The 21,197-nt window shown below is 33.5% G+C and overlaps 2 protein-coding genes across 2 annotated transcripts in view; one reads left to right on the top strand and one right to left on the bottom strand.

Moving 5' to 3' along the window:
• Positions 1-21,188, top strand: part of LOC126891888 (1-phosphatidylinositol 4,5-bisphosphate phosphodiesterase gamma-1) — a 212,360-nt gene extending 191,172 nt beyond the window's left edge. Inside the window, exon 16 of the mRNA XM_050661227.1 lies at positions 20,980-21,188. The gene's annotated coding sequence lies outside the window, so the exon portion shown is untranslated. The remainder of the gene's footprint in view (positions 1-20,979) is intronic.
• LOC126891890 (uncharacterized) lies at positions 20,151-20,986 on the bottom strand. The gene has a single exon (XM_050661231.1). It carries the CDS (start codon positions 20,920-20,922, stop codon positions 20,203-20,205), a length of 720 nt encoding a protein of 239 aa, XP_050517188.1. The 5' UTR covers positions 20,923-20,986; the 3' UTR covers positions 20,151-20,202.
• Positions 21,189-21,197: the final 9 nt, after the last annotated feature.

The following is a 21,197-nucleotide window of genomic DNA, read 5'->3' as shown; positions in this document are numbered from 1 at the left end:
TACCTTAATGTCCTGAATGCCACCAAATCAAAAAGAATACTAATATGTAATCACCATAAGCAGGTTGGTCTATGAAAAACTGAAGAAAATAAGCTTCAGCTTAGGTAATAGTCTCGGAGAATTATACGGTAAATTTAAGTTTTGTAAAAGACTCGAAGAAAAATATAACAACATAGAACATAACCACAAATTATCACAGCGTAGCCATAGCGGCATAGCAAGGTATTTTCCCGTGTTGGCAGCCGTCGAGTAAGCTTTTTCTCTCAACTTACCTTAAAAATTCTCACTTTTATGAAAAAATTCCCTCCTATTTACAAAATCTGAGAAATGTTGAATTATTTTCAAATATTTTTATTTTTTTTTAAATATATTACAATTTGGACTGGAGCAAAATTCCTTTTTGAGTTAACTTTTTCCCTTTTATGTTGAAAATACTCGAAAAAATGGAAGTTTGGCAACACTGTCGTTGGCGTGACATCAGTCAGGGCACCGAACGAAAATCAAGCCGAACCGAACGTAAGAAGCGGCAAGCTTGCAGCAAAGTTGCTACAAACTTGAATCATCATCTTTGTCATAACAATATTGCAGCAAACTTGTCACAAACTTGCCTCCTCATATTTGACGCAGCAATGTAAAATCAAAGAAGAATTAAAGTTGCCACAAGTTTACATCCTATCTGGGTCATACAGCCCAAATCTCAATCCTATCAAGCATTTTTGGAATGCATTGAAAATAGCTATTTGCCATCATCCTAGGCCTCCAGATAATTTGGTACATGGCCCTGGTAGAGGAATATTGGGCTATTCCCTAGTCAAGAATGACACATCTTATTTATTCGATGTCAAACAGATTGCGAACAGTCGTAGCTGCGAGAGGTGGACATATCCGCTATCAAATTGTTTTGTTCTTAATTTTGGTTTGTGTTGTTAAATTTAGTGTATTTGATAATTTTAATTAAATAAACCTTCAAATCAGTGTTTCTATTTCGAGCTTTTACAACAAAAGAGATATTGAAATAATTCAAAAAACAAAATCTTGGGATGCCTCCGAGCTAATACGAAAGGAATATGAAACAAAATCAGCCCTTCAAATTTTCCACAGCATTTTTTGAAGCTAAGAGAAAATACAACGCTTCCATTGACCCCCGTATAATGTCATCTAAGCAACAAATTTTTGTTACCGGAATAATAACAAACGATATCAATACATGTACCTACAAATTGATATAAGAATCTTAAAAATCGCAATATAAATAATAAAGTTATAAATTGTCAAACTTAATCAAACATTTTTAGTGGCGGAATTTTGTGCTGGTGAGTGTATTTTTCTCTAGTATCGAATTGAAATTATATTTCTGTAACTAGTAGTAAAAGAGTAAATATGTAAAAGTAGCACAAAACATTCAGTTAACCAATATCTGCATGAAGTAAAACAGTGAAAACTATTGTTTAGGTAGAGCTGTTGGATTTTGGCAAGAGCTATGAGCCATGCCGATTTAGTACACAAGTTTATAAGAAATTTTCAAGGTCATAGGTCTTGTCAAAATCCATTACCGATACTACATTCTCATAAAAAGTTAAAAAAGGTATTTTGTAATATGTTTATATAAAATCATCGATTAGCGTTTGAATCAATTATCAAAAGCGGCGAGTTCCTAATTGTCGCGTGGAATTAAACAAATATGAACTATCCTTTTTAATAACTTTTTATTAATACGAGGGTGATTCGTAAAAAAAGGTTCACTATGCCGCTGAGAAAGAGTGCGACGTACTGTGGGGACATCTGGAAACACTGCCTTACACATAAACTCTCCCTCTTTCTTACCCCACCACTTTCGCCTCGCTGCATTGCTCAGTGTCGGTCTAGCAGCCTTGAAGAAGAAGATGGAGATCCCATTCGCTGTCATCGCTAATGTGAAATTCACGCTGTGATACATTTTTTTAAATGCAAAATGGATATCACCTATTGACATTAATCGTCATGTTTGTTCAATATATTCGCAAGTGGTGTAGAGTGTAGAGAATTTAGTGAATAAAGTCCAAAGAACGTTATCCATTTATTGTACCTACCCAAGAGAGGTACGTCTAGGAATAATTAAAACGATCGAAAATATCTACCAGAACAACACAATAAAAGTAAAAGTAGATGAAGAACTAACTGACCCAATTGAAGTTGGCAATGGGATAAGACAGGGAGACTCCCTGAGTCCTCTATTGTTCAACCTGATTATGGATGAAATAATAAAAAAAGTAAGAACAAAAAAAAAGGATACCAAATAGGAGAAAAATTGATTAATCTCTCAAAGTGAAGATAATTTACAAAGTATGCTGCATCAATTTAATATAACCGCTGGAAAATTTATCATGTTAATTTCTCAAAAAAAGATTAAATTCGTGGTTATAACAGCAATTCTAGTAAGGTGTAAATTAGAGCTGGAGGGTCTGATAATAGAACAAGTCATGGAGTTTAAATATCTATTCATCCCACTATCTAGCTATGGAAAGCTCGAAACAGATGTGGACGATCAGGTGAATAAAGGAAACAGAGCTGCATGTTGCCTGAATTAAACAATATGGAGAAATAAAAATATCGGAAAAGAAGTGAGAGGCAGAATTTACACAACAGTCATCAGACCAATTGGCTGTGAGTTTCGACAGCAGCGCTCTCTCGCGGTTTGAAACTTGTACTTTTCTGATAAAATTGGTGTATGTGAAATATACAAAACGAGAAAAATAGATATTTATCTATAGTCCAGAAAGCCACTGCGCATCCGCTAGGAAAAATATTCTAATTCGGATTATTTGTACAATCTTACTCAAAAAGGACTCCTTTTAACAAATTTCCATGTTGCCAGGACCAAAAGGTGGTCAAAAATTTTTTAAACGTTTTTTTTTTGTTTTTTTCCTAAAATTATTTTTATTGCATGGAAAAAAGTTTTTTTAGGTTTTTTGGATCATTCCAAACAGAAAAGGTCTTTAGTGACTTTTTTCTAAAAATGATAGTTTTTGACATATAAGCGATTAAAAATTGAAAAATTGCGAAATCGGCCATTTTTAACCCTCAAAGACTATGTGAAAAACTGAAAATTTGAATGTTGCCAAGGTAGGTAGATATTCTTTAAACATCGATTGATGAAATCCCGAAGAGTTTTTTGCAATACAATATTCAAAACTCCTTTGTTTTTTAATTGCGAATCAAGCGTGCGCGACACTATTTTCCACCGACAGTATGGTGCAAATGAAAGGAATAAATTCGTTATTTCGAAAATCGGCGACTTTAAGGAAAAATCCCGAAACCGGTCGATTTTTATTTTTAAGTTATGATATTGTGGCATATATGGTATACTAGTGACGTCATCCGTCTGGGCGTGATGACGTAATCGATGATTTTTTTAAATGAGAATAGGGGTCGTGTGGTAGCTCGTTTGAAAGGTTCTTCAATTCTTCATCAAGTAATGTAAACATTTACATAATTTTTTATACAGGGTGTCCTTCTACTTCTTTTTTTGTCAAATAATTTAATTTAATAAAAAATTTTTGGACACCCTGTATAAATAATTATGTAAATGTTTATATTACTGAATAGAGAATTGAAGAACCTTTCAAATGAGCTAGCACACGACCCCTATTCTCATTTAAAAAAATCATCGATTACGTTATCACGTCCAGATGGATGACGTCACTAGTATATCATATATGCCACAATATCATAACTTAAAAATAAAATCGACCTGTTTCGGGATTTTTCCTTAAAGTCGCCGGTTTACGAAATAACGAATTTATTCCTTTCATTTGCACCATACTGTCGGTGGAAAATAGTGTCGTGCACGCTTGATTAGCAATTAAAAAACAAATGAGTTTTAAATATTGTATTGCAAAAAACTCTTCGGGATTTCATCAATAGATGTTTAAAGAATATCTACCTACCTTGGCAACATTCAAATTTTCAGCTTTTCACATAGTTTTTGAGGGTTAAAAATGGCCGATTTCGCAATTTTTCAATTTTTAATCGCTTATATGTCAAAAACTATCATTTTTAGAGAAAAGTCACTAAAGACCTTTTCTCTTTGGAATGATCCAAAAAAACCTAAAAAAACTTTTTCCGTGCAAAAAAAAAATAATTTTAGGAAAATAACAAAAAATAAACGTTTAAAAAATTCTTGACCACTTTTTGGTCCTGGCAACATGCAAATTTGTTAAAAGGAGTCCTTTTTGAGTAATATTGTGCAAATAATCTGAATTAGAATATTTTTCCTAGCGGATGCGCAGTGGCTTTCTGGACTACTAGAAAAACATAAATTATGAACTGAAATATTATTGTAACCTGATTACTGAACGAATACACAGAACTAATAGTAAAAGTAATTATGTTTTTTATTTTATTCATTATAATTTTAATGAACTTCAGCTGATCAAGAGGGAAAGATAGTCAGAAATCAAATTGACTACATTATTATTAATAGAAGGTTTAGAAACAGTATTACATCTGCAAAAACATACCCAAGTGCAGACGCAGCAACTAACCATAATCTGCTCTGTGCTGGATTCAAACTAAAACTAAAAAGAATAAAAGCCCCCACAACGCAGAAGAAACCTAATACTCGACTCCTAAGAAATGCCGTAATAGCAGATTAGTTCGGAAATAAGATAAATCGTGAGATTAAAAACAGAAAGATCTGAACAAGAAAATATCGGTCAAAATCTAGATATCATGAATTCCGCCATGGTCACCATAGCAAACGAAGTTTTGAAACCAGAAAAGACCCAATAAAGAAAAAGGATTGGATGACCCATAAAATACTAGACCTTATTCAACAAAGAAGAAATTAGAAAAACAAAGACGAGGTTCGGTATAGAGAGATATATCGACAAATAAGATACGAGCAAAAGAGGACTGGATGGAACAAAGATGTCGTGAAATGGGAGAACTACAAAGAAAACATGACGAATTTAATATACATAAAAAGCTTAAAGAAATTACCTACACTCAGAGAAAAAGAACTCCTCACTTTATGAGAAACTCCAAAGGTAACATAATTCTCGACTTGGATGAAAAAAAGGAAGAATGGACTAACTATATAAAAGAGCTCTTCCTGGATACGAGGCCACCACTTAACACCACAAAGTATACGAATACTGGTCCTAGTATTTTAAAAGCGGAAGTAGAGAAAGCCAAACAGAGCAAAAATGGGAAATCTCCAGGCCCTGACCAAATACCATCAGACTGGCTCAAACTTCTGGATGACGACAATGTCTCACAACTAACAAACATTTATAACCATATATACGAGACTGGAATGATGCCACAGATATGGTTAGAGTCTACATTTATTCCACTCCCAAAAAAACCTAATACATCATCATGTAAAGACTTTAGACTAATTAGTCTCATGAGCCACTCTCTCAAGCTACTTCTTAAGATAATTCTTAATAGAATCAAGCGGAAATGTGAAGAGACAATGGGAAACAAACAATTCGGTTTCAGAGAAGGATTGGGAACAAGGGAAGCTTTGTTCTCAATGTTAACATTACTTCAACGATCATGGGAAGTACAGAAACCAATTTACGTCTGCTTTATAGATTTTGAGAAGGCGTTTGATAGAGTTCAACATGATAGGTTGTTTGAATATCTAGAAATGATTGGAATAGATGATAAAGATCTGAGACTTTTACAACATCTATATTGGAATCAAGAAGCTTCTATTCTGGTAGACGGCAAAGAAACAGACAAAATTTGCATTCAAAGAGGTGTCAGACAGGGTTGTGTGTTATCCCCAACTTTGTCTAACGTATACTCAGAAATAATTTTTAATGAAGCCTTGGAAGGACAATGTGGAGTTCGAATCGGGGGAGAAACTATTAACAACATCAGATATGCAGACGACACCGCGATCATGGCTGAAAATATCGAAGATCTTCAATTCCTTATTGATCGAGTCACTAGAGAATGCTCCAATAACGGACTTAACATAAATGCAACAAAGACAAAGTTACTTGTGGTTAGTAAACAAGACGTCGGCCCTATGCAACTAATTGTCAGTGATGAATCAATAACAAAAGTTAACCATTTTAAATACCTAGGATGTTGGATAAACGAGACACTAAATCCGGATGAAGAAAATAAAACTCGTATAGAAATTGCAAGAGGAGCATTTATGAAACTTAGATCTATTCTGAGCAACTCTCAGCTGAACTTAAAGAATCAAGTTCCTAAAATGTTATGTGTATCCTTATTACTATATGGATGTGAAACCTGGATCATGAAGGTTAACATGATGCACAAATTAGAAGCCTTTGAGATGTGGTCGTATCGTAGAATGCTCAGAATATCTTGGGTTCAACGCATTTCAACAGAGAAGTCTTAAACAGAGTAGGTCAAGGCGAAGGTGACTTAATGAAGATGATAAAAAAGAGAAAACTTGAATATCTGGGGCATATAATGAGAGGTAGCAGATACAGAATGCTGCAGTTAATACTCAATGGAAAGATCGACGGAAAAAGAGGAACTGGTCGAAAGAAATATTCACGGCTCCGAAACCTTCGTCAATGGACTGGCGTATCAGCAGATCAATTGTTACATGCCGCACAAGATCGAGAACGATATCGGCAAATTGTTATGGAAGCTACCCACGCCTAAAAATTTGGGCACGGTACTTAAAGAAGAAGAAGATAATTTTAATATTTAATATATAAATTCGTGCGACTGGATGACTGCTTACGCAAGAGGCCATTGAGAAAAAGAAGACCAGAAGAAGTTTATGTGAAATTTAGAGGTTACCTCTGTTTTTATTGGCCGTGGGTTTCGTTGGTAGCGCTCTATCGCGGTTTGAAACTTGTACTTTTCTAATAAAATTGTTCAAATTCAATACACAAAACTGCCACTAACAGCGCTGGCGAAAACTGTCAAATCCCCTCTATTTATGGGCTCACAGCGAATAATGACATACGCAGCAGAAACACGACCTGATACAGAAAGGACAAAAAGAATGCCAGAAACAGCAGATATGAAAACACTTAGAAAATCGATGGTAAGATACCATGGGACAGAGCTAGAAGTGCAGATATACGACGGAGATGCAAGGTGGACAACATTAATAACTGAGTGAAAAACGGAAGAGTAGAATGGAACGACCACATAAGCCGAATGACAACAAATAGAGTAGTAAGTCTGGCGAGAGACGATTCCCCAATAGGAAGACGATCAGTGGGATGGCCATGAAAAATATGGAATGACAACTTACTGGAGGCATATTGAAAAACAGAGTCATGTCTACACAAAAAGAAGAAGAAGAATTTAGTGAAGATCGGAGCGGAAGGCCTTCAGATTCATAGTGAATTTCCGTTCGGCCTTCACTGAATTCTTTACACCATTTGCGAACATGTTGAACAGATAAATATGCACTTTTGCCCATAAACTTCGATTAACTGACAATGAATGTCAATAATAGGTGAAATCCATTTTGCATTTAAAAGTCATATCACAGCCAATTTCACATTGGCGATAACAGCGAGTAGGGAGATACTGGATTCCATCAAAATGAGAAAACTGTAATACTTGGGTCATATTATAACACGTGGTGACAGAAATGAACTCCTAAAATGCTAAAATTAATAATGCAGGGAAATATTCAAGGAAGGCGCAGCATAGGTAGAAAAAAAATGTCCTGGCTGAGAAATCTCAGAGAATGGTTTGGATGCAGCTCAACTGAACTCTTTCGGGCTGTAGTGTCAAAAGTTTTAATAGCAATGATGATTGCCAACCTTCGTCCCGAAGATAGCACGTAAAAAGGAGGCAACATTGACCAGGACCTCTATCTTCGAAGCCTGATAGGCCGACACTGAGCAAAGCAGCGCAGCAAAACTGGTGTGGTCAGAGAGAGGGAGAGTTGATGTGTAAGGCAGTGTTGCCAGATTTTCCCAGCACGTCGCACTTCTCAGAGCAGCATAAGAAACCATTTTTACAAACGACCATTGTAATATAGAATCAAGACTTTTTTATTAAACAACATAATTCCCAGTAATTTCTCCATTTAGTAAAATGTCGACTGTGTTATATGTACATTGCTAACACTACTTTGTATTTCAGTTCCTTCGAATGTTTTGTATTACTGTACTGGTGTATACCGCATTTATATTTTTATATTGTTTAAATGTTATCTATATAGCGGAACTGAAACGATTATGTGTGTTCTTGTTATTTTTGAGATGACTAAATATATGTATTTATCAAACAAATGAATGAACAAATTTAGTTTCTGTAGGAAACATAATAAATATTTATTTACAGTTTTTGAATTTTTATTAATCCCCTTTCCAAATCTTAAACCCACGTAGGTCATATACAGGGTGATTCGTTAAGAATGTCCAATCTCTGAGTTGTGGATACCAGACCTCAAAATATTAAGATTTAACGCATGCCGAGCCAACTAAACAGTCGGGTTGATGAAGGGGGCGCAGACTAGCAACAACTGTCGACCAACTATTCTCGAACGATTTACTAAAGTTCGTATTTGACTGTTGATGTGAGTGGTTGCATAATGAAAAAATTGTCCAGAAATGTTATTATTGCTCTCGTACAACGGAGGAGGAAAACCAAGAAAATATTCCGAGAGTATTGGGTGCATCCAATTATCAGTGATAAATTATTGAGTGGAACATTTTACACATTGCATACTAAATTACTTGATTACCCAAAAGAGTTTTTCGCCTTTTTAGTCCATTCTTTCACGGTTTTTGCTCTAAATTTTAAAGAACCGCTTGGATTGACATGAAATTTGGCATACGCATAGCTAACATGTCAAAGAAAAAAGTGATATGGTGCCGATGTGTGCTTTTGCCCTGAGGGTGAGTTTCACCCCCTCTTGGGGGTGAAAAAATATATATCCATAATAAGTCCGGAAATGGGTAAACTGACTAATTTTAAGTAACTTTTGTTCTATAGAGCTTTTTCGCCAAGTCAACACTTGTCGAGTTATTTGCGAGTGAATATGTTTATTTTTCAACAAAATAACCACATTTTTGGCCGTTTTTTCGCAAATAACTCAAAAAGTAAGTATTCTGTCGAAAAAAACGTTCTTAGCAAAAATATAGCCTATAAAAAAGTAAAAAAAAAATGGTGTACGCGTTAGGTCTCTGGATCTCGTAGAACCAGAGTTATAGCCAATGAAAAATAGATTCATATTCACCAAATTTCAAATAGAATATTTCGACGTGAAATATCCAAAAAATTAAGCACCTTTTGGGGAAAACCCATTTTAACTTTTTTAAAGTGTTTAAAGAAATCTTTACTTCTATTTTTACAAAAAGTTTCTAGCATTAAATTTAAGCAAGTTACGCTCAAAATAATGTTGGTCCCTTTTGTTTTTGCAAAAAAAAATCGGGAAGACCACCCAATAATTAGCAACTTAAATGAAATTAATCGTTACCGCTCCACAAATTATTTTATTTATGTTGTGTTTATATGATCTGTAAGTTTCATCGATTCAAAGTGCTTATTTTTGAAAAAAATTGGTTTCAAAGTAAAATTTTTAAAAATTTAAATTTTGAAAAATATGCTTTTTTCAAAATAACTTAAAAATTGTTAGAGATACCAAAAATCTCGAAAAACAAAAAAAGTCAGATTTGCTTTTCTGAATATCATGTATATTTTTGTTTTTCTGTTAGACAACAATTGATTAAGATTTGGTGTTTCTAAATTTGCATACATTCGTGATCAGTGACGCGTTCAACCCATTTTAACTATACAGCCCTTTCAATAATAAGGACTTTGAACCGATGAAACTTACAGATCATATAAAGAATATATACACGAGTCAAGAAACTTGTGCAGTCGTAACGATTAAGTTCATTTAAGATACTAATTAGACGCTGATTTTCTCGATTTTTTTACCAAACCCAAAAGGGACTAACTTTATTTTGAGCGTAACTTGTTTAATTTTGATGCTAGAAATTTTTTTTATAAAACAAAAATGAAGCTTTTTTTAAACACTTTAAACAAGTTGTAATGAGATTTCCCCGAAATGTGCTTCATTTTTGTTAATTTCACGTTAAAGTATTCCATTTGGAATTTGACGAATATGAACCTATTTTTCATTAGCTTATAACTCTGCTTCTACTAGGTGTAGAGACGTGAATAATACACCTTTTTTTTTAATTTTTTATAAGCTATATTTTTGCTAAGAATGGTTTTTCGACAAAATACTTACTATTTGAGTTATTTGCGAAAAACCGTCTAAAAGCGTGGTTATTTTGTTGAAAAAATGAACATATTCACTACCAAATAACTCGAAAAGTATTGACTTAGTGAAAAAACTGTATAGAACAAAAGTTACTTAAAATTAGCCAGTTTATCCATTTCCTGACTTTCTTTGGACGAATATTTTTTCACCCCCAAGGGGAGGTGAAAACCACCCCCAGGGCAAAAGCACATATCGGCACAATATCACTTTTTTTCTTTGACTTGTTAGCTATGTGTATGCCAAATTTCATGTCAATCCAATCGGTTCTTTAAAATTTAGAGGTTTTGCAATATTTTACCGTTAAAGAACGGACTATTTATCGGATGAGCATATCCAGCCAAATGAGCATACCAAATTATATTGTCAAAGCAAAAGATGCTAATACATTTTCTAAAGAAAGGCTATTGTCTTATCCATTGCCTGTTATTCTCTTTGTTATTTATATTTGTATTGTTAACATACGTGACTTACAACAATGGGATACATGAATCTACGTCAAAAGGACGCGGAAAAAAGGACGCGCGACAAAAAGACGCCTATGAAATAAGGACGCGCGACAAAAGGACGGGTATCAAAAATGTAAATGTAGCATGGATATTTATGTACTTATGTAATAGAAAAACTTAAATTCTACCGAAATCTCCCAGTTGCTTATTATATTACAGCAATAATTAGGATTTACTTTCTTCCAAGAAGGTTATAGTAAAGCTTGACTCGGTCGTTTACTCGATATACAACAATAACGAGGGTATAATACATCGGGCAGACTGCAATTGCGCGCAGCGGTCAGGGAAAGGAGGAAGACCTAACCCTTCGGTCCTAACTTAACTTTCGGGTATTAGAGTGAGAGAGGTATTTGACCACAGGTCCATTTTTGGTACGCGTCCTTATTTCCTAGGCGTCTTTTTGTCACGCGTCCTTTTGTCCGCGTCCTTTTGTCGCGCGTCCTTTTGACGGTACACCGGGATACATATTAGGATATTTGCATTTTTGTTTACATTACTGTAGTTCTCTACTTCTCTGAAAGGATAACAAAAGGCTACCTTCCTTACTTGTCTTAAACATGACTGTATTCTAAAATTCAAACCGTCATTTACAATACGAATCCGAAAATTGTTCGAGAAGTCTCCAAACTGAACTATCGGCCGATAAAACAATCGTCGTGTGTACGCACGTCGTACTTAGTCAATACTGATTAAACAGTCGGCCGACTTTTTAGTTTGAATGCAATCGCGAAGCCCATCAAACTTTTTTGTCGGCCGAGACTGAATCGGTGTAATGTGCGCATCTGCATACTGTACTGATTAAGACGCCGACCAAACTATCGGGGTCTGCAGTTTGCGGGGGCTCTTAAACAAAATCTGGCTCGTTACTGAGTTACCGGGTGTTTCATTTAAAAATTTAATAATCACTTTTACCCAGTACTTTAAAACATATCCCTGTCATACTTTGAAGAAAGTGTAGTTACCGTACACACTACTAATAGCCAGGGGGTACAACGGCCTCTTTATTCAGATGGACTTACCCAAGTTTTTTTATGTGTTTTGACCCGTAGAACACAAATTTTTTGGGTAACAGTTGATCCGGATGTCGATAAGATTGTTATAAACAAATAACTTGAGGAATTACATAACAGCGATTTCTCGCAAATCAAAACATTTTTTTGTATTTTTTGGATCATTCTAAGCAAAAAATGTTCTTACAAGTTTTTTCGTAGGATGCATAGTTTTCGAAATAAACGCGGTTGAACTTTCAAAAAATCGAAAAATTGCAATTTTTTAACCCGAATAACTTTTGATTCAAAAATAAAATAGCAATTCTGCTTACCGCATTTGAAAGTTCAAGTCAAATTTTATCGGTTTTGATTATTTGCATTGCTAAAAATTTATTTTTTTATTATTAAACAAAGCTATAAACACATAGTGTTTCCCGTGCCTAATACATGCGTTTTAATGCATTCTACGTAGAAATAGCCTCGCTTGCACTTGTACCTACTCTACATATTCATTCGATTTTTAAATGGGAGATCATTGAAAACGTCACTCAAGCACTATGTGTTTATAGCTTTGTTTAACAATAAAAGAATAAATTTTTAACAATACAACTAATCAAAACCGATATAATTTGACTTGAACTTTCAAATGCGGTAAGCAAAATTGCTATTTTATTTTTTAATCAAAAGTTATTCGGGTTCAAAAATTGCAATTTTATGAAAGTTCAACCGCGTTTATCTCGAAAACTATGCATCCTACGAAAAAATTTGTAAGAACATTTTTTGCTTATAATGACCCAAAAAATACAAAAAAATGTTTTGTTTTGCGAGAAATAGCTGTTATGTAATTCCTCAAGTTCTTTGTTTATAACAATCTTATCGACATCCGGATCAACTGTTACCCAAAAAAATCGTGTTCTACGGGTCAAAATACATAAAAAAAACTTGGGTAAGTCCATCTGAATTAAGGAGGCCGTTGTACCCCCTGGCGACAGGACTATAAACTACGATAAACAAATGTTTCTGACTACTACCAGAGGCGTACGACAGGGGACAGTGAATTGTTTACCCTTCCCAAATTCTACGCCACTGACGGAATTGCTATTTTAGCACAATATTTCGATTCCCTAATACATACTTTATATTATGTAAATAAAAAAGACTAAGTTTTCATTCTAATGGCACATAAAACAACATAATGCTATTCCTACATCCCACCAGAATGAAAACAATGGGAACCTTCTCTGGTTACACCTCCGAGGCTTCTACAATTTGCAAGCCATACGGATGCTGAGACTAAGGAAGATGAGGGAATTCTACAATTTACAATTCACGTCCCATCTGCTCAGCGCGGTAAAGTTCCAACGAGAATGGTTGAGCAGTTGCCGCTAAGGCATCTATGCCATTTCGTTCGTTGCAATCCGGGACTGCACGCTGGGGTTTGTTTTGGTTGGATCAGGGAGAGCAGCATATGTGCCTCCTGATGAGAGACTAATAAGTTTCGAAACCGGTAGGGGTGCTTGCAGCACTCTCTGATTGGACTAGAATATGGTTCGGCTGTGTTTTCGTTTTGCAACGAAATTGAAAATGGTTATTCATTTTTAATATACTCTTTATTCGTAACGATAAAATTATTATTTTTCGAGATATTTGAAGTTGAAAACGAAACGACACAGCTTATTTTGATTAATTATGTATTGTGCTCTTTTATTTTTAACTTCAAATTACTCGAAAACTAATGATTTTATCATTATAAATGAGGAGTGTATTATTTACATAGAAAGTATTGAAGAATCAAAATATTGTCCTAAAATAGAAATTCCGCCAGTCGCGTAGAATTTGTGAAGGGTAAACTATTCACTATCGCCTATCGTACGCCTCTGGTAGTAGATAGAAATAACCTTTATTTAATATAATTTAGTAGTGTGAACAGTACCTACACTTTTTGGCAAGTATTATAAGGATATTTGAAATACTTTTAAAGTAATGGGTACAAAATAATTTTTAAATTAGGCTGTAACTCAGTAATGACTCACATTTTATTTAAGAGATTTGGATTAAAATATTAAATATTTATATCCAGTACTTTAAAATTATTTGACATATCCTTATCATACTTGGCAGAAAGTGTAGGTATAGTGTACACCCTACTAAATTATGTTAAATAAACGTTTCTGATTCCTACCAGAGGCGTACGATAGGGGGCAGTGAATGGTTTACCGTTTACCGAAAGAATATATAGCTCCTAGAAGAAGCTTTTATATGGAACAGATGGTCACGTTTATAAGCAGGCTTGTTGACGAGGGATGTTGTGGCCGCAGTGCGGGCGGTGGCGAGATCGCGTAAGCTATCGTAGTCGTTGTCAGGTCTATGCACCTCCATGGCACTTACTCAAAAGCAAAATCCTATGCTAAAACGTTACAGGGTAGTACCTTTCTATGAGAGGATATATTCGTTATTTTACCCTTCACAAATTCTACGCCACTGGCGGAATTGCTATTTTAGGACAATATTTCGATTCTCCAATACTTTCTATATTAAATAATATACTGTTCATTCATAATGATAAAATCATTAGTTTTCGAGTAGTTTGAAGTTAAAAATGAAAGAGCACAATACATTAATCAAAATAAGCTGTGTCGTTTCATTTTCAACTTCAAATATCTAGAAAACTAATGACTTTATCGTTACGAATAAAGAGTATATTATTTAAATAGAAAGTATTGCAGAATCAAAATATTGTGCTAAAATAGCAGTTCCGTCAGTGGCGTAGAATTTGGGACGCTGTGTCTAGGTACACGCTAACGTGTACGCAAATAAAAAAGTTAGGTACACGCTTAAACGTCATCAACTCAGTGACGTCATTATTTAGCGTGTACTATGACTGGGTTTTTTGGTACACGCTAATTTGAGCCGCGTTATTAAGTATCTGTAAGTATCGCGAGTGTCAGAGTGTGGTTAGAATTTGTCTAATCGCGTTATGTTTAAACTTTAATATTGATTTGTAAAGAGCTTTCTTATTTTTTACTTGTTTAGTGTTTTTTTAAATTAACTATGGAGCGTGGACAATTATTTAGTTCTTTTAATGAGTTTAACAACATTCTAAAACAGTATGAAAAAGATAAGAGATCACTGGCTTAGTGTTTTTTTTTTCAATTAACTATGGAGTGTGGACAATTATTTAGTTCTTTTAATGAGTTTAACAACATTCTAAAACAGTATGAAAAAAATAAGAAACAAAAATTCGTGATTAAGGGTAGCAGAAGTAATAAGATAAAATATACGGGGCGATTGATTAGTGTGATAAAGCTCAGTAGATCCGCTATAGTAATAGATAGCAATAAAAGTTGGTAACAAAAATTTTAGCAAACTTTGAGCTTCATATTACAAAATTACTAAAATTAGTTAGAATGTTACAGGGCGTTCGATAATATGGTGGCAGACCAAACTTATGTTTTTTAAATGGAACACCCTCTATATTTTATTTTATATTCGAAATCTTCTTAACTTCCATATCACAAAAATATAAAGGTTTATTATGTTATACAGGGTATTTACAAAGTTATAACCAATTTTCTATAAAAATCGTAACAAGTTCAACTCCCTGTATAAATAAAAATAAACACCACAGCAAAAATAAACACCAATATAAACTGGTATAATTAACTTACGTATAAAAATGATTTTAGCAGTATTTTGTATATATCATGTTAACTAATATTTATTTTGCTAACCTGAATAAAATATATATACTTTAATATACATATTATTTTATTACAATAATTAAGTTTGAAACATCTGAATAGTTTTGGTTCCCTTCCCCTTCCCTTAAGGTGAAACAGTAGCAATCAACAGGTAGCGAAAACGCGTTCCAAGATTGCGGCTGTAATTTTCAATATTTTTTCGAGATATTTGGCACACGTATTCGTAATATAATAAAGAATGGGGGTACAGAGCCCAATTTGAAAAATATATTAATATGTGGAAACTACTCTGTAATTAAATACAATATTAAAAAAACGAGCCTGTACCGCCATTAAGAAGAACAAAAAAATACACTTTCTTCAGATAAACTTTTTTATCCGATGCCTAGATTTTGTGTCATTTTGGAACTACTAATGAAATAAAAAATTTTAGTAGTTCCAGAATGACACAAAATCTAGGCATCGGATAAAAAAGTTTATTTGAAGAAAGTGTATTTTTTTGTTCTTCTTAATGGCGGTACAGGCTCTTTTTTTTAATATTGTATTTAATTACAGAGTAATTTCCACATATTAATATATTTTTAAAATTGGGCTCTGTACCGCCATTCTTTATTATATTGCGAATACGTGTGCCAAATATCTCGAAAAAATATTCAAAATTACAGCCGCAATCTTGGAACGCGTTTTTGCTACCTGTTGCCCACATAACAATTTCATGTTCTTAGTAGATTCATAGAACATACTTTTCAGAAAAAGTATATACTTAGAATATGCGTAATTACCATTGCGAATGTGCAGAGCATATACTGAGTATATACTACATTACAGTACTTAAACGTTCTATGTATATACTTAGAATGTACTACCGCACTTCTTTTCAGTATATACCAAGAACATACTTTTTAGAAGATTCTAAGGAGGTGCTATAAACCTGCTTCTATTTATATTAGAATGTACTATCGCACATATTTTAGTATATGGGAAGAATATTCCAAGGAAGTGCTATATACCTTCTAGTTATATACTTAGAATGTACTATCGCACATATTTTTAGTATATGGGAAGAATATTCCAAGGATGTGCTGTATTTCTCAGAAGTATGTTTTCAACATCACCCAATCTCATCCTATAGGTTCTACCAAAGAATACTAACACACCCACAGGGTGTGTTAGTATTCTTTGGTTCTACTAATATATTATATTTACATATTCTAATTGCATATGAGAATGTTGTTATTACATTCTACAATATTACGTAAAAAGTAAGTATAAAATATATAAACTTTAGTTATATAGGTACCTATGTATAATAAATATTATATGGGTAAGTAGCCTATATATAAAATATAAGTAATATATTTAGTTATTATGTGCACATCAAAATAAAAATGCTGCTTATATAATTATATAACAGCCAAATATATTATAATATGTATGTAAATTACTAAAATTTATAGGTATCTATATACATTATACATACTTTTACTTACTAGGTATTTAGGAAATATGAATTTATTATTTTCAAACTGCTTTTTATGTTCTTAAAAATGTTTTAGTCTTGTAGCTAGACATACTTGGTCCTACATAACAGCGTAGACATAAATGCATAACTGTACTGGAAACTATTTTCATATTTTGCTCTTTTGTTACCTACCCCCTTCCCTTGTGCAGGTATAAAATGCAATGCAAGGGTCAGAATGACAATGAATGGCCGTTTCCGGATTCCCGAAAATTATTTTACTTATGGTATAAACTCAAATAAAAATGGTATATTCATTTCAACTGAAAACGAAACGAGAATTTCTCATTTTTCTTCACAATAGAATTAATTTTTAAACTTTTTACCATACAATTAAAACGGTTTAAAAAAATGAATTAGATAGTTCAGTAGTACCTACTAAAATACATAAATTTTATTAATTATTCTTAACGCGAAGTTGATAATCTATAGGCTCACATTATTCTTCTTCCTATAGGTACGTACGTACATACAGTATATTATTTTTTAGATATTTTAAAAGTATATACAAGTAGGTATGTGTTAAGTATATACTTTTGCATATACTTACGCATATACTAAGAATATTCGATTAAGGTATATTCTAAGAATAAACTTTTACGAACATTCCGAGATACTACGTACCCGAATGTGCTCAGTATATTCGGTGCAAGAATATTCTTTGAGGCACATGCAAAGAACATGAAATTTAGAATGTTTTTTATGGTACATGCTATGCTTGTACTACGCATATACTAAAAAGGATATACTTCGACGAATGTTGGTAGGATATGCTTAGAACATAATGCGAACATCATTGTTATGTGGGTGATCGCTACTGTTTCCTCTTAATAAAAATATTTTCTATCAAACAAACAACAAACACTAAAAATATCAAAATAGCGTGTACCAAAATATAAAGTCACTGCGCACGCTAAATAATGACGTCACTGACTTGATGAAGTTTAATTCGCGTGTACCTAACTTTTTTATTTGCGTACACGTTAGCGTGTACCTAGACACAGCGAATTTGGGAAGGTCAAACCATTCACTTTCCCCTGTCGTACGCCTCTGGTAGTAGCCAGAAACATTTGTTTATCATAATTTAGTAGGGTGTATGGTAACACTTTCTGCCAAGTATGACAAGGATATGTCGAGTAGTTTTAAAGTACTGGGTAAAAATAATTATTAAATAATTTTTTAAATAAAACACCCTGTAACTCAACGAGCCACATTTTGTTTAAGAGTAAACGGTAGCAATCAACAGTAGCAAAAACGCGTTCCAAGATTGCGGCTGTAATTTTGATTATTTTTTTGAGATATTTGGCACATTTATTCGTAATATAATAAAGAATGGCGGTACAGAGCCCAATTTTAAAAATATATCAATATGTGGAAATTACTCTGTAATTAAATACAATATTAAAGAAACGAGCCTGTACCGCCATTAAGAAGAACAAAAAAATACACTTTCTTCAAATAAACTTTTTTTTCCGATGCCTAGATTTTGTGTCATTTTGGAACTACATACTAATGAAATAAAAAAATTTAGTAGTTCCAAAATGACACAAAATCTAGGCATCGGATAAAAAAAGTTTATTTGAAGAAAGTGTATTCTTTTGTCTTCTTAATAGCGGTACAGGCTCATTTTTTTTAATATTGTATTTAATTACAGAGTAATTTCCACACATTAATATATTTTTCAAATTGGGCTCTGTACCGCCATTCTTTATTATATTACGAATACGTGTGCCAAATATCTCGAAAAATATTCAAAATTACAGCCGCAATCTTGGAACACGTTTTCGCTACCTGTTGATCGCTACTGTTTCCTCTTAAGTGATTTGGGTTAAATCTTAATATTTTGAAGTCTAGAATCTACAACTCAGAGATTGGACATTCTTAATGAATCACCCTGTATAAACACCTAAGTGGAAAAAGGAGGTAAGTATATCACATTTTCTAAAATTTTGAGTTGCCTAATGAATGAAGGTGATCTGTGTACCTCCAAAAAGCTTAATAAACATTGTTATTTTAACTAAAAATTTTAGTAAATGTGACATAACTCATTCTCAAGAAATACAAGCATGGATTCTTAGCAGTAGGCAGTAATAAGTGCATACAAAAACTTAATGAAAAATAAAGCCCTATTTATCTTACGATGGGGACATGGATGACAAAGCTGTCTTATATGAAAAGCATTGGATAGTTTATTGTACAATGGAACAGGGAGATCCCAGGAACATGTGCTGTCCACATCCCATTGTAAGATAAATCAGCCTTAAGTTACTGAATTGTAAGTCTAAGCTTAGCACTTACAAAACAATAATTAAACCAGTGGTCACCTATGGATGTGAAACATGGACCCTCTCAACCACTGCTGAAAATCAACTGATAATATTGGAGCACAGAATACTAAGAAAAATATTTGGACCAACCCATTGCAGCGTTGGTTCATGAAGAATTAAAATGAACTAAGAGCTGGATGCAGAGCGCATATATTGTTAGATTTGTAAAGTCACAAAGACTAAACTGGCTTGGTCACTTAGAAAGGATGCTAGATAATCTAGCTGTAAAAGTTATCCAGAGATGGAAGCCTGAAGGAAATAGAATAAGAGGAAGGCCCTGTAAAACATGGATAGACGATTTAGAGCAGCATTTCCCAACCAGTGGGTCACGGACAGATTTCAGTTGGGTTGCGGCATAGCTCTTACAGTAGCCGAGTGGAGTACAGAAAAGGGTATCATCAGGTCACGAATATAAAAAAAATCAGAAGGTGGGTCGACAGATAGAAAAGGTTGGGAACCACTGATGTAGAGAAAGATCTTAACCGTTTCAATGTGGAAAGCGCACCAGTGTGTTTTGTTAATTGTTGATAAAATGCGAAACAGATGAACATCAGGCAGTGGCAGTGGCAAAGGAAAGTATCCAACAGGGTCGAATGGAAGAACATTGCTAAGCAGGCCAAGACTCATAAAGGGTTGTGGAGCCATTAGAAGAAAATTTATTATATTATTGCAAAGTTTAAATACAGTAACACTAACAAAATTGATGACAAATTGGTTGATCTGATCATCTACTGTTTCTCTATGTGACTTCATTTGAGCAAGCATAGCAGATTTTTACATTATTAATATAGTGTTAATTATCTAGGTATATGGATTATATTTCACTCAACTTAGCAATAACTTAAATCAATGTATTGAATGATGAAGCATCTAATAATAAATTATTTTATTTAAAACAAATATGGTACAATTTAAAACTAACTTTATTCTTGCTCATGATTAGGATCCCTTTGAACTCCTAACATAATCCATAAGTCAGCAGGCTTCCTGAAATGATCTTCCATCAATATCAAACTCTTTTCGTCATTTTCATACTTTATCCTATATCTGGCATCTCTCCATGGTAATATTCCAGTCATTGGTAGTTTCTGAAGCTGCCCTATCGTGAAACTTAATCGTTTATTATCGAATGGTAGATGGGAGGGTACTATCATAGTATACTTTTTAAGCGGGGACGAATAGTATATCCTTAGGGGCATTTTCATAATCAATAAGTGCAACGTTACAATAAGTCCCGTAAACATTGCTAGATAAATCTCAAATTCATTTTGAGATGACCGTTGTACATCTGTGCGACTACCTATAAACTCCATATGATTCTTGGGAGAGCCATATTTAAGTATTATAAAGACGAAAACTATACTAGATGTAATCCACGTTCCTAAGCGGGTAACTAGGATATACCGCTCCATTCTATTCCTATGAATGATTTCAAAATGATCTGGAACATTATCCAAAACATATAGCTTATCTCTGGTTGGTTTTCTGAATAAGTTGAAAAACGATCTTTTTGAGATTAAAGAGGTGTTATTTTTATATAAAAAAGATCCATTAGAATGTAGTTTACAGCCATTAACTATATTTAAAATATTTGATCTGCTATAACTATTTAATACTCTTCTACAAACCAATATTATGGACATTATAAATATAAATTCAACTTAGATTTTAATTTTTAAAATTGTCAATTTATTTTGTAGGTTATTCAGGTTAGAACACAGTCTTCTTTTTGGGGAAGGAATCATGAATGTGGAACTCACATCCACTCACAGACGGTAAATAAATCCATATTATTCTGAATTAAAGTTTCTGCTTAAATTTATTAAATATAAATTATTACTCGTTTAATGTTTGTGTCTACCCTGTAATCTATTTTTTAGCTAATCTCAAGTTATTTGAAGCATCTCAATCTTGAATC

This window comes from Diabrotica virgifera, chromosome 9 (genome assembly GCF_917563875.1).
Source record: "Diabrotica virgifera virgifera chromosome 9, PGI_DIABVI_V3a".
Taxonomy (NCBI): domain Eukaryota; kingdom Metazoa; phylum Arthropoda; class Insecta; order Coleoptera; family Chrysomelidae; genus Diabrotica; species Diabrotica virgifera.
Note: the sequence above shows the minus strand (reverse complement) of the source record. Positions and strands in the feature narration are given on the sequence as shown.